General features: G+C 37.1%; 1 protein-coding gene across 1 annotated transcript in view; it reads left to right on the top strand.

Moving 5' to 3' along the window:
• The first annotated feature begins 420 nt into the window (after positions 1–420).
• UBE2J1 (ubiquitin-conjugating enzyme E2, J1) overlaps positions 421–14,879 on the top strand; it is a 16,676-nt gene continuing 2,217 nt past the window's right edge. Inside the window, exons 1-6 of the mRNA XM_010139203.1 lie at positions 421–490; positions 1,744–1,875; positions 2,263–2,347; positions 3,749–3,854; positions 5,493–5,622; positions 9,453–9,584. Coding sequence (XP_010137505.1) covers positions 431–490; positions 1,744–1,875; positions 2,263–2,347; positions 3,749–3,854; positions 5,493–5,622; positions 9,453–9,584 — 645 coding nt within the window. The 5' untranslated portion in view covers positions 421–430. The remainder of the gene's footprint in view (positions 491–1,743; positions 1,876–2,262; positions 2,348–3,748; positions 3,855–5,492; positions 5,623–9,452; positions 9,585–14,879) is intronic.

Here is a 14,879-nt window from a genome sequence, read left to right on the forward strand (position 1 = left end):
TTTTCAGCATGTTTAAAGATGCACATTATGTCCTTTATTAAAATATTGAGGTCAGTAGTCTTGGCTATCTTGTATTTAAAGTCTGAAACTCCGCTGATGACAGCTATGTTTTTCCTCATGTCTTTGGTGCAATTAATAATGTAAAACTACTTTAGTCTCACTGTTCAGTGTTCAGAAAATCTATGACCGTGCAACATATTTTTCATAACTTTGTGCTCGTATAACTAACTCATTTAGATTTATTCAACGTAATTTATATTGTGTCTTGGATTATTAACTCCAGTGAAGAAGCTGGGATGTGCTGAAAATTATTAGTTAGCTGGAAGGAGCACTTCAAGAAATGTTTATGCATTCTTATATACAATGTGTGTTAATTTTTTTCTTTATGGTCATATCTTACACATTCTCTTTTTAAGCTGTCAAGCGTTTGATGAAAGAGGCTGCAGAACTGAAGGATCCTACAGATCATTATCATGCACAGCCTTTGGAGGTTTGTTTCTCTATACGTTTGCAAGTTCTTGAATTAGGCTGTGTTATTAATAGATACTTTAAGTTCTCTATATACTTATGTATTTTAAATGTACATATTTAGAAACTAGCAGACCTTTTAAAATTGATTCAGTTCTCTTTTTGCTATGATGGAAATCAACAGCAGAATTCCACTTTAATGGTATTGTAGTTCCAGGTTGTTAGTGAAAGTACATAATACCAGTTTTACATTGCACAGAAAGACATAGCACGGAAAATAGCATGTTCCTAGGTGCTGTGAAATTAATGAGTAGTTTTTGCTGTACCTTCTGTTTACCTTCCTGTGGTGAAATGTAGGTTTAATTCATGCTATTACTTGTAACTCACATGAAGGTCATGGTTTTTTTTCTGGGTTTGAGTAGGGACTTACTGGGAAGAGAACAGTGGCAGATGAAAGGAAATGCTGGAAATGTTGACAGTTACTTTCTATCCTTGAAAAAAAAAAGTAACTAGGTGGGCAGTCACAGCCCTGTGATCCCAGTGTTCAACATCGCTTGAGAGGTCTCGTTCACTGGCAGCAAGCCTTGTGAGAAATCCTGTCCTAACAGTAGGACTTGTTCTGATTGTAAATGTTCAGGAAGTTGTGGGCATCATCAGATCTCATACACAAAGCCAAATACAGAATCTGAAAGAAAAAATGCTTAAAGAGAGCTTAATATCCAATAAAAATAATATTCCAAATTTCAGAGTGTACCTGTTGATCAGTAAGGCACAGTAGCTCTTTCAAAATTATTTATGGAGAAGCAAAAGAGGACTGGAATTCTTCGGGGTGTGAGTCAAGTCCCTGTGTTGACATGGGCATGGAAGGGGCTTTGGGGAAGCCTTCATTAATGTTCTTTCTTAGGGTGGGTCTCCCTTGGTTCTCTAGAAGTTATTACTGACTGAGGCAAAGACCCAGTTTTCCCTTAGTAGACTCAATTTTCCATCTGTCAGGTCATAGAACTTTTTTCATAGCTGATGCAGCCAGAGTGAATAGCTTGAGTAATGAATTTGAGTGTTTCAGCAAAGCTATTATGTAAGAAAATTACCAGAAAGTGACAATATTTTATTCTCTTAACTAGAGTCTTAGTACTATATTGGTTGTCTTATTCTCCATTTGATTGTGACTTCTTAAAACTTCTGCTGTGCAGTGTTTCTTTAGCATGGTGTTTAGTTGTCTGCTTCTTTGACACACTCTCTTATTTTTTTCTTCTCCCTTTGGTGGGGACATTTTAGGATAATCTTTTTGAATGGCACTTTACTGTTAGAGGCCCTCCAGATTCAGATTTTGATGGAGGGATTTATCATGGGCGAATAGTACTACCATCTGAATATCCCATGAAACCACCCAACATTATTTTGCTGACGGTAAGCACATTTAGTAGTTTTTACGTGGTCAATTTAACTGTGTCTGAGAGAGATTCTTGGCATTTAAAATAGTGTTATCTTTGTAAGAAAGATGGCGTCATACAGACAATGCTGCCAGTTTAAGATGGTTACAGAAGCAACAGGCAAACCACCATGTCATACTGGGACATGTGAGGTATCAGTTAAGTGTTTCTTCATGCATGAGGAAGCCAAGAAAAGGCTGATGGCAGACTTCTTTGTTCAGAAATCTGAATGCCAATTTTGTGAGGTTGGCTGTAATATAATTATCACATGTTTGCATATAGATTTGTTTGATTTTTGCAACTTGTACCAAAATCCAAGTTATCTTCCAGCATGTTTTATTATATCCGCCTTCTTCCTTTAAAGGCCAATGGCAGGTTTGAAGTGGGGAAGAAAATTTGTTTAAGCATCTCGGGGCATCATCCTGAAACATGGCAGCCTTCATGGAGTAGTGAGTAACAATTATTTGGAAAATGTTACCCCCATCAAGTAACTAGATCTTTAAACTGAAAAAAAATCTCATAGAGAATGTTTGTAGTGGAAAAGGAGATTTTGAAGGCGTGAAAGTATGAGACAATTTGAGAAATGTAAAGTCATGAAAAAGCAATGTAGGAGGATTTGGGAATGGTATTAAATACATGCTGGGTGAAAGGGTTGAGAAACTGAGGAGTGATGGTAAGGTCTTATTTATTTGGATGCACAAGTGTTAAGAATTTTCAGACTACTTAGAATATTCTTCGGGGTGGTGGTTTTTTTTTGTTCGTATGAAAATACTTTAAATCCTATTACTTTACCACATTTTTGTAAAATCAGCTTGAATATTGATAGAAGGAAGTGTGGTCAGCTTCTAATTCTGATGCTATACTTCTGAACACTCAAGAGGAAACCTTCAGAACAACTGAAGGGTTTTTTACCTTTTTTTTTTAGTTGCATTATCACAGGAATTGAGAATTGGCACAATGTATCCAAAGCAATATTTGTGTGTTTATGTAAATTTAATTTTGCTAAGTACAGTACATCGATTATTTCTTTGGGTATCAGGTGCACTTTTAAAATATGTTGATAAGATCCCAGGAATTTTCTAGACCACTCTTCAACTTTTGTAAAGTCTCTTCCTTTTTTAAAGAGTAGAAAGTACTGTCTTCTAAGTGGGAAATGTAAATATTCTATCTCTATTTTGTGGTACTTCATGTGGTATTTATTTACCAAATCTACTAGAAAAGTGTCTTGAATTCTTAAATTTCATGACTATGTAAAACAAAATTGAAGGATAGATATTGACAAAAGAGATATTTTGTTTGACAATTCTAATATGAGCTGTTATTAGTATTTAAGTAAGCCCCTTCCCCAGCATGATGACATAACCGGAACAAGTTCTGCAATACATTTTATAAAAGAAGATCACTGAGCTTGTGTACAACTAAATTGCAGAATTTGTGTCTGGTAGAAAATAGACACAAAAAGAAGAATGTGTTATGAATCCTCCTCTTCTTTTCCCTGCATTTATATATTAGTTCTGCCTTACCCTTTTTCCTACAGAACCCATTTTTAAAGTCCAGGACTAATCTTTGTATTGATGATGCGTTTTTGTGACAATTTATCTTTTCTTCTCTCTGTTGGCTGGTAGAAGAATAAGACCTTACCTTTCATTTATAATGTGAAGTTTAAGAAAATGAAGAAAGCTTTGCTGTATATGAAAAAAACAGTGCTGCTTGTATGAAATTCAGACCACCTCTTTGGACAAAATTAAGTTTTGCAGGCAGAACTGTGACTTTTCTATAGTGAGTATAACGTGAGATGAAATAACAGTTGTTTCTGCAACCTTGTTTCTAACTCTGTTTTCCCATTTTAGTAAGAACAGCTTTACTAGCCATTATCGGATTTATGCCAACCAAAGGTGAAGGAGCAATAGGATCTCTAGATTATACCCCTGAAGAAAGAAGAGCTCTTGCAAAGAAGTAAGCACTAAGTTTGTTACTGTAGGTACATATATATGTACTCTCTCTTCAGGTAAGGCATTGAGTTGAAAGTCACTTCAGTGTGTTCTCTTGCATTTATTCCAGATATTAAAGTTCTATGCCTTATGTATATAATACTTCGAGAGGGCTGTGCTTCTTCAGGCATTGTATGGTCAAATTAGAGGCTTATCTGAAATTCAGGCTTAGAGATGTTATTAACATTGTGGTACAGTGGTAATTGCAGCGTGGAGGGAAATTGATGGACATGGTTTAGGGACCCTGGCAGAGCAGGGTGAACCGTTGGACTTGATGATCTTAAAGGTCTCTTCCAATCAAAATGATTCTGTGATGAAATGATCAGGAGTGTTGGGTCCAGGTTAGGGCTGGGTCCAGGTCAGGGTACAAGAAAGATACAGGCTTACTGGAGCGAATCCATTCCAATGTCACAAAGATGATTGAGGGGCTGGAACATGTTTCGTACAGGGGAAGGCTAACAGACTGGAAGTGTTCAGCATGGAGAAAACAAAGCTCAGGGGATCTTACCCATGTGTACAAATACCTGAAAGGAAGGTGTAAAGGCAGAACCAGGTTCTTCTCAAGTGGGATCCAGTGACAAGACAAGAGGCAGTGGGTGCAAACTGAAAACACAAAATTCAATGCGAATGCAAGAAAACACGTCTTTTACTGTTAAGATGGCCAAAGCACTAGCACAGGTTGCTCACAGAGGTGGTAGAGTCTCTGTCTTTGGAGGTATTAAAAATGTGACTGGAAACAGACCTGAGCAATGTGTTCTGCTTGGCCCTGGTTTGAGAAAGAAGACTGGACTTAACTGATCTCTAGAGGTCCCTCCCAACTTTAGCTTATTCTGTGGTTATCCTTAGATTAAGTCTTCTATCAACAGGATCTTTTTTTTGGTCTTTCTCCTTTCCCCATCTGGGGAGGAGAAGGTACTTTAAAGACCGTATGCCTGTCTTATAAGCAAAGTTACTGTATTCTAAATTGTAGCTAGTAACTTATTTTGCAGGTAGTTGTGAGCTTATTCTACCTGTAGTCTGAGCCATTTGGAAGCTGCAGCTTTCCTGTTGGCGTGGCACTGAGTCAAAGCTAATTAACCATGCTGAGAGATAGGGTTGGTCTTACTACTGCCAAGGCTGTGTAGTTTCTCGCTGGCTTGGAGAGCTGCCTGCAGTGTGCCCTGCAGACAAGTTGTGTGTGCGAGAGAGGATAGGTAATGCTCTTGCAGAAGCTGAAATTCCTCGATTTGAGGTGCAAGCTCCTGGATTTTTGTAGTAATAGCTAGATCGTTATAACTTAAAATTTTAATTTGCTGCAGGTACAAAGTAAGTTTTATTAATGTTTTGTTACCATTTTAAAGTATAGATGATATCTAGATAATATGTAAGTCAGTCAGTTGTTAATACCTTCCCAAATGACATGAGAATGTTTATTTGTAGTACAGATAATTCTCAACGTAGGTTCTTCAAGATGCTATGATTTCAGGCAGAGGAAAGTACTTGTAAGCTACTGGTCTTGACACCACTTGTCTTTCTGTGGATTGTTTTGTGAATAGTTTGTTTGAACAAGCGCACGAGGACATGATGAGAACATGCTATTTTGAGCTATGTCATTTGTGGCCAGGTCACAGAACTTCTGCTGTGAAATTTGTGGCGCATCTATGAAGACAGCCCTCTTACCACTAACACCTGGAAGCGTGTCAAGCCAGGCAGACAAGGAGGCTAAAGAGCTTGCCAGACAAATTAGATTCAAGGTAAAGTCACTGTTTAAACTTTTATCTCTGTTGTACATAATTAAAAAAAAAATTGAGGAGAAACTTGTAAATTGCAGAAACATTCATAATTTCATAAATCTTCATCAATCACTATGTGGAAACTTGTTTGTGGGTTTTTTTTAGGACAGTCTGATAGAGAAAATAAGGAGTGGATCTCTGGAAACTTGCCAATTAATAAATTGCGCGTCTCAAACCCTGATAGATTAGTTTTAATTTCGGTGGTGATCACTGTGATAAGAACTGCCGAACTATGGCGCTTTTACTTCCATGTTTTCAGTCACTAATAACTTGATTACATTGTTCAGAATTAGTAGTACCATAGAAGTGTTAGAAAAACTTGGGCAAAGCTAACCTAAATTATTTTCCTTTGTGAATTTTTTTTTTCTTCTTTTGGCTTATGGAAGGAATAAAGTGTACTCCTACTGAAAAATGGTTGCAAATTCTTTTGAACTACTCTGCAGATGAAGATACTGAAAGTTGGACTCTGGTATGAAAGTTGCTGTTACCCAAAAATGTGTTCTATAGCTTGTTTTTTCAATAGAAGTGAGGTTTGTTTAGCCAAATACTTGCCTTACAAATTTGCATGTCTTGCATGCATAATGTTGTTTTTCACTGGGATTCCCATGAAATTCTTAAATCAGCCACTAAAGAAGACTACTGTGCATGAAGGCAGGGATCTACAGTGAAACATGTTATGCAAGTGTGGCATTGGTGCAGAGTAAGTCCTCACTAAGGTCAGGGATGCTAATATGTCCCCTTCTATCATCAGTGTTCTCCTAACACTGTCCTAAAAGTTCGTTGGTTTTGGTTTTTTTTTTTTTTTTGCTGTGCGCGTCATGAAGGTAAAGATTGCTTCCTACTGAGCATCGCTGCCCATTTTGCAGGACCTGGGTGTTTGTGTGAGATCTCACATCTAGATGTGTTGATATAGTTGTGTCTGCATCTCAAAATATTTTATAAAGATGCCATACAGGGACAGAGTTTTAATGTTGAGCTACTTGGAAAGCAATGGACTGACTGCTCCTGGCTTTTTTACAATATATGAGGATTAAAAAGCATAGGAATTTTTGTTGTTGTTGTTAGAAAGAACTCTTAACCAACATTTCATACTTCATGCAGTTTTAAAATGAAAGATTTAAGGGTATCAGTCTCTAAAGAATATTGGTGTGTATGTATCCACATACTTAACTCCATCTCCTAAAAACAAGCACTAAGCAAGGGAAAAATTAAAAGCCTCAGGTTTCTACACCCTTTTACAATCCATTGTGGGTTTTTTACAAGGTAAATCAGTTCAGTCCCCTGGTTGCACCTTCCCTCCCTTTCTCCTATGGAATTTTATTTCTAAGTTTACTGCTCCTTTTCTTTGCTTGGCTTTGTTATTGTTTGTTCAATTGATGTTAGGCATTGGCATTCCACTGATGTGTTGGTAGTAAACTAATAGTATGAATTGCAAGCAGGGCTTACAAAAGTTTTCAATCATTTGGATATATTCCGTGTCAATTTTGGGGGTAAGATTTAACATCAGATTGCTGATTGAGTGTAAAATTTGAGATAGCCTCTCTACTAGCAAACGTATTAGCAATCTCTGCATTATGTTGATCCTTAAAGAAGAGATTTCCTAACTTTTTCTGGGTGATCAAGGGATTATGAAAAATTATTTCATACCAGCCTTAAGCAAGATGGTAACTTTAAAAAAAAAAAAAAAAAAGCAAACAACCCCATGTGTCTTACTGAGAAAGGAATATGAAATTCAGGAGAAAAAAATAACAAACCGTATTTCCTCATTACAGTTTTCCTGCTTCTGTGAGCCTTCACCTTTGTTCCTGTCTGTTGTAATAGAAAATTAAATTTTTTGTAATCAGCTTTATATTGACTTGCAAATTGTTTTGTGCATTTTAGGTGCACTATACCACAAATTCCTTTCCACTTAAAAGAAAAAAGGAAAAGATAGATGACTAATAGCATACATATAACTGTAAAACAATATAGCTTATCTACATGTTGTCATCACAAGGCCTATTTTGCAGTAAAATTAATTCTTCACTCACCCTCATAATTATGTTTACATATGTTGATCTTCCTTCCTTGATGTCTGTGTTCTCTCCAGCTTTTCTGGAAGCAGAGGTGAGGGCTGGAGAAAAGAGAGGCTAGATGACAAAAAAAGATATTTCAGTTTTGGGAACTTTCAAGTACTTTATTTTGTTGAATGTTAGTGTGACTTCAGTCTAGCATACTAGCAGACTTAGTGTTTTCATACACTACAAAATGTACATTTGATTCATTTTAGTGTATGTGCTTTATAGAGATTAACAGTAAAGATTAAAGCAAGCACTTCTTGGAAAAAGCAGATGTATGAAAAGCAGTGGTCACGGGTTCTAGGGAAGAAACTTACAGTTGGATACGGGAACAGGAAGTTCGTCTTGTGGATTGTCAAATACTGGAGCAGGCCATGCAGAGAGACTGTGGAATCCCCAGCTTTGGAGGTGCTCAAAACATGACTGAACGTGACTAATTTGAGGAAGTCCATTCCAACCTAAATTGTTCATAATCCTGTGTTGCTTTGTTGGTGGTCCATATTTGAGTCATAACTTGTCCTATCTAATATTAGAGTTTGTGATAGTCAAATGCAGAAGGAAAGCAGTGTTGACAGATTATAAGTGTTCTTAACTTTTAAATTCATCTTCAAGCTGTTTCAGTGACATACTTTTTTGGATTCTGCAGAGATAAATTCTCTGTTTCTTGATGTATATTAATTACTTCACACAAAATAGTATAGTGAAAGAATATTTTTATCTTGTGATCTTACCAGCTTGTTATCACCATAACTGGTGGGTTTCTAATCAACTGTCTGTGTTTCTTAGCACTACTGCCACCACTTATATCTGCATTTGAAGACGGGTATTAGATTTGGAATTGTCATCTTTATAATAAGTTAAGATCTAGACGCGTGACTTGGGAGGTGACTTGCTTGCTGATAAAAATTGATCTGGTCATGACTTTTCTTTTAATGTGGGTAAATTTTAAAGTGTTTCAGTTGAGGACTATGATGCTATGTCCTTTTTCATTCCCAAGGGATTGTTGCAGGCATATATACTGTTTAAACAAGAGGTTTGTTCAAGATCGTCTATGTGTTAACTGCTGATCTCTTACCTCAAATTCCCAGAAGCCTGAAACCTAAATTCTGGAAATTGCTGCCTATTAGACATTTTATAAATGCATACAAAAGCAGTATTATAAATCTTGTATTTTTTATTCCGCTCTGCTTGTGCTGAAATTTAAATACTGGAAACTGAGGTGTGTGTTCCTGGCACAGCGTAGCACTGTCTCCATATATGCTCACTCTGGCTGGGAGGCAGCTGTGGTACTAGAACTGGTATAGCCACTTGAAATTAACACTCCTGGGGGCTGTCAGCCCTGCCCAGAAACACTGCGTTAGTTCACTTGTAACAGCAGTAGTCAGCATTCACTTAAGGACATGAGAAACAGGTGTTACTTCTGTTATAAGATTGTCCTTCTAAAGAATTTTCTTTTTTTGCTTTATATATCTGTGTGGTTTTTGAGTGTTATGTGCAAATGAACTTAAAAATGATTTCTGAACTGATGTTTGCGTATCGGTAGCCTTATTTCTAAGGAATGAGAATTTCTTAAACCTGTTGGTGTGTAACTGAAATGCAGTTGGCTTACTTGATTATTGCGTTTCAGTAGGTCTCACATTCTCCGTACAATAAACCAAACATTCCCAAACAAGCCAAATCTTTTTGAAGCAATTTTGATCTTGTCTCTGAAGCATACATATCTGCTCCTTGTAGGCGGAAGTAAATTCATCCAGGAAGTCCGATGCTGGACCCTCAAACACATCAAGATTGAACCACTCTGCCACTTCACAGGAGCCCCAGCAGGATGGTGCAGCTAGAGCATTCCAGGATGCAACAAGTGCAACGGTATGGTCTGTCTTAGAGTTTTATTGGTGCAAGTACAGCCATAGTCTGAACATGAAATTGGTACTATTAAGCTGATTAGAGGCTTCTTTAAGAGTATGTAGTTCATACATTTCATCTAGAACTTTTGCATGCTTTTATATAAAATCACTGTCATCTCTTTAGCAAAAAGAAAGCAGAATCTCTTTTAGAAATAGCGATCTCTTTGCTTTCACTGCCTTCTCTTAAAAACAGTAAGTAATGTTCTTTTAGCAATTCTTGTTCCCAGTAGTTCCTTTAATATATGGGTTAGCAGTGCATTAAAATATTGTGATGTCTGAAGTACTACGATTTACCATCTGAATAATATATCACAGGTTCTCGCAATGGAGCTCTTAGCCAGAGGCGCAAAAAAAATTTCGTGATAATTTGTGGCTTTTAAATGTTAATTAAAGGTATCTTCCTGTTTTTTATAACCTCGTAGGTAAATTTGGTAAAAATATCCTTACCATTTGAAGTATGACACGTTTTAATACTGCTAGGTGTAGGGCTTACATAATGGTTTCGGAAGTGACCAAGGCCTGGTCGTGGGCCAAGGCAGCTGCTGTTATGACTGTGGCAAATGCAGTCTAAACTCACTGATAAATTGCAGGCAAATCCCAGCTAAGCTGCCTTTTTCAGAGAGGATGGGGCTGCAGATGGTTTAAAAAACCTAAACCACGTCAAATAACGTCAGACCATCTGTTGCGTGTTTGCAACATATTTTCAAGCTATGTAGAAATATAAACATGCTAATAGCATGCTTCTTTTCCCACAATAAGGATTTTTCCAGATTGTTCAGGATTTCATAAACCCTTTTTATTTTATTCTTCTTATTACAAATCCTGGCCAATATAGTAGAACTAGACAAAATACCAAAGCGTTGCTAGCATTTTCTTGATCGGAAAAAAAGACTGATACTTTTTTTTATTAATCCTATTTCTAATAAATTTGTTGTAATCAGTTATGCTTATTTAATAAGTAATGATTAACTTAATTTTCAGCAGAATAGTCCCATGTGAAATGAGACCTTTAAACATATAAATGTATGTAAAAATATTTATATGTGATAAATAGTGGATGATGAAAAGCGGATTCATGTTTTAAGGGATCGGACTGTCATACTCATGATTGTTAGTTTCAGTCTGAAGAAGTACCCATGTTTCTGAGCTGGCACATTTTGAGCGTTAGGAATTTTCTGGACCCTGTGTGGGGTGAAAACTTACAGGAACACAGTGGAAGAAAGAAATGTGTAACAGGAAAGACTATTTTAAAGAATTTGATCTTGCTATTTTTGTGTCCTTATTCATGCGAAAGTTAGTAGAAATATTCTCAAAGTAGGGGGCTGGAAGCTTTGATCTGCTAATAGGTGCGAAAGAGTACCCTTGCAAACCTTAGATCCTTTCTGCTCGGCTGGGCTTGCATGTGTAAGATCAAGTTTGTTGTTCTTGTGCAAAGACCTAATTTTACCTTGGTTAGATGCGGCCAGCAGCAAAACTGTTATTTTTCTCTTCTTGGATAAAACGTTTACCACTTACTCTACAAATGTGTGTTTAATTAAAAGCTATTTGAGAAAATTTGCCGTCGTGAACTTGAAATTTATGCTGTTTGAGAACGAAAAGCACAGAGGTAGACACAATACTGAGTCCTTGCATTAGCTTACGGCATTGCTTTCAGTCCATTCCTCCTGTTACACATGTGGCCTTATTCGTGAAGAGAGAATTTCTCTTTCCGTCAGAAGAAAAGGTATTTGGAATGAACTTTTCCTTCTCTCTGCTCAAACCAGGACATTTGCACAGAGGAATATAGCCTCTGTATACTTTATAGGCTAAAGAAGACTTAGTGTATTTCAGTAAAGCCTGTTTTCTTCAGATTTCCAAACTCAGTTTTAAGCAGAGCTTTGTATTTGAGTAATGGCAATTGTTATATTAACAGCAATGCTATCATGGCGTGAACTTGTGTTATTCAGTACTGTAGTCTTACAGATTTTTGCTCGTGAAGAGAGTTAGTGTGTGGTGTAATTGTTCCATGGCTGTGTTTGTCTATACTGTTGGAGAGGTGCGCTCAGTGTTCTTGATTTTTGGCCTCTCCCTGCCTGACCTCATCTTCCTCTTCACTTCCCTCCTTCCACACCTTTTCTTGTCACTGCCAGACCAACAGCCAGTGTCTCGGTGCCACACTTGTAATTACTATAGTGTCCACTTTGCTCTGCTCTCCAGCTGTGGGCTAAATACCTTCCCAGTGCAATGTCGAACGTGTATTTCCTGAGTTTCTGCTGTTTAAAAAGCAGACAGAGGAATAGAGGCTGTCTCTCCAGTGCAGCACGTGGTGATGATGGTGATGACTTTTCGTCATGCTTTTCACCTATTACTATGTACTTTTCATCAAGACCTGCTCATTGCTTGTTCCTATTTATGGTCCAGTTAGCAATGACTGAAGTGTGCAACACTAGTGCAAATGTTGCACATTGGCTGTTAAAATTTTGTGCACCTATGTTACTAGAGAATATTTATCAAGTATTTGAATGACTGTCTTTGAATGGAGAAACAGGAGGAGAGGGTCATAATTCTCACTCTAGTAACAGTTACTTCCCAGGAGAAGTTGTCATTATGACATTATCGAGGTTTGCAGGAGCGAGACAATGAGTACAACACCCTGTGAGCCATAAAAGGTACAATGCTGCCATGGAGGCTCTGGAAAATGCTGCTGCAGCAGCTTGGGTAAAAGGATACAGAGCTGCAAGGAACAGGCTTTAAGCATTATTAATGCTAAAACAATAGGCTACCTAAAGCATCATGCAGCATAGTGAGGAGTCTGAAGCCAGTGAAGAAAGCACCTCTAACTAGACTACTTACAACTATATATGCACATCTTTTATCTTTTTTTTTTTTTTTTTAATTTGTAGTAGCTGTTGATTATCAGTGCAAAGTAATAGTACATTACTCCTGTTTGAGTATTCAGATTGCAAGCAAGGTACTGCTGGAAGTTTGCTTGATTAAAGTAATTTCCCTTAGCATAAAGAAAATCAGATTCTGCCACATCTGAGCAAAAGAAAGTTTTTGAATTTAATATATTGTAGGTACTCAGGTTCAGATTAAGTCACCTGCTATGTCACCTAAATGTTGGTGCCAAAACTCTCATCACAGTCTATGGGACTAGTTAGTGGAGACTGGAGAGCATTGCAGCTTCCTGAGAAGCAGAGCCTGGTAGGCCACATGACTCTGTGTCCCCCTGGTTACATTGACTAAATCCATGTGGGCTGTTACGGGAGTCTGAACTCCTACCATGTCTGTAGCAAACTACATGTAGCATATTGATGTGGAGTGATGTTGCACCTTGGTGCTTAGAGTTGACGAGTAAAGTTGATACTTGATAAAAATTATAAAGTGACAAGCTAAAAACTGTGGTTAAACTTTGTTCTGATAACCTTGGAGAGATATAAAAGCTCAGTATACCCGTTATTAAACAATATACTGTAGTAGAGTCCTGCACTAATATATCGGCTGGGTGGGGTGTTGTGATGAAATAGTGTAGCTGAAGTCAACTAATCTTGACTCGATGAGGGAGGTTTCTGTGGGAAGATGAGGCTGTGTTCTGTTACATGAAATTTATAGAAGCCCTTATTTTTAATCATATGTTCTGAATGATATATTGCTAAAAAGTGTCTCCTTTTGTCACTGTTACGAGAGATTTTATTAGTTATTATTACAATTAGTCTTATTACAATTTTAAACATCTTGATAATCAGGAGTACTTGGCTTGACTTTGATTAATTGAAAAATAGACATATTTCTGTATCAAACTTCAGCTGTTCTTCAGTTGGAAGTTCTGGACAAACAAGTATTTCATCTATCCTTATATCTTCTTATTTCTGTGTCTCTCAAATCATGAGTACAACTTAAAGAGGCTTTAGTAACCCAGAGGATGTATGTGGTTCTGAGTTCCTAGAGTTTGCTATATTTTTTTTAAAAACATCCCTTCCAAGATGATTAATTAATACTTCCATCATTATGATTAAAAAAAACAATCAAAATAATGGCCTGGTGACATAAGTGTACAATGAATGAATACTGCCATTCTTCAGTAGAGTGAACATAGTGTAAATTTCCTTACTTGGATTTTGTTATAGGGTAGAACATTTAGGACTGTTCTATAGTAGAACTTTTTGTTAATTCTAATGTATGTACGTTTTGCTAAACTAGCCTTATTTATCAAACTCCTGTGTCTGTGGAGCAAAGTTTCCTACCACTCCTAACAGTTTCAGAAGCTTCAGAAATAGTACAACACATAAAGTGCGTATTTGGTGACTGTAAAGACCGGAGGCAAAAGGTGTCTACAATGTAGCTCTAATTTTTCTTTTTTTAAGTCTATTAAGCCCTCATCCCCAACATTTCCAGTGTGGCTTGGCAGAAAATGACTTATAATTGGATGGAAGTTATGTCATGTGAAGTGTTGCATTAGTCTAAAAATCTCCATGTTTTGCTAAGGAGAGTTTTAAAACTTGCTGTACATGAAGACAAGAAGATTGTGATTTTTTTAATTATTATTTTATACAGCCCGTCTGCCTTTTTTGGGATTCTTAATAATTAAATCTTCGAACAAAAAATCATTATCAAGATGTATATTTTATTTAAGATACATTAGCATCTGGTCCCAAGTTTATATCAAATAACGATCGTTCCTTTATTACCTAACTTTCTTCTTCATGTCTGCTAACACTTGGTCATTGATTATCTTGGAAATCCCAAGGCAGTGGATTAGCTCAGCTTTGGGCGAAGCACTCAGTCTTCTGCCCTGATGCATTTATATAATTTCCTGTAAAAAAAAAAAAAAAAAAAAAAAAGACAAAACCCAAATCTGATGCAGTTTGACACCCCCAGTAGGAATGAAAACCTGAAAAAAGCCTCAGCCACTTGTAAAATGCCTCTGAATGCAGCAGCTGTGTGCTCAGAGGATGAGACAGTATTCACAATACCTTCCTCATGTTATGAGTACACATATGGGTGATGCACCGTAAGGGTCTTTCGATTCTCAGTGTGGTTTCTCTTGAATTACAGCTCTGATCAGTGTGTGACACCTTGTCTCTTTCAGAACAGGGCTTTTCTAGTTTAGTGTTAAATTAAAAATTTGCAGTGTTGGAAAGAAACCTGGGTGTGTGACAGCTAGTACTAGTTACTTTAGTTAGTAAGTATGACGGATCAGGAACGTTTCTAGACTCCCCCTCCCCCCCCCCCCCCCCCCCCCCCCCCTTCTTTTTACATTTATATTGACAAAAAAACA

Source organism: Buceros rhinoceros, unplaced genomic scaffold, assembly GCF_000710305.1.
Source record: "Buceros rhinoceros silvestris isolate BGI_N320 unplaced genomic scaffold, ASM71030v1 scaffold1377, whole genome shotgun sequence".
Classification (NCBI taxonomy): Eukaryota; Metazoa; Chordata; class Aves; order Bucerotiformes; family Bucerotidae; genus Buceros; species Buceros rhinoceros.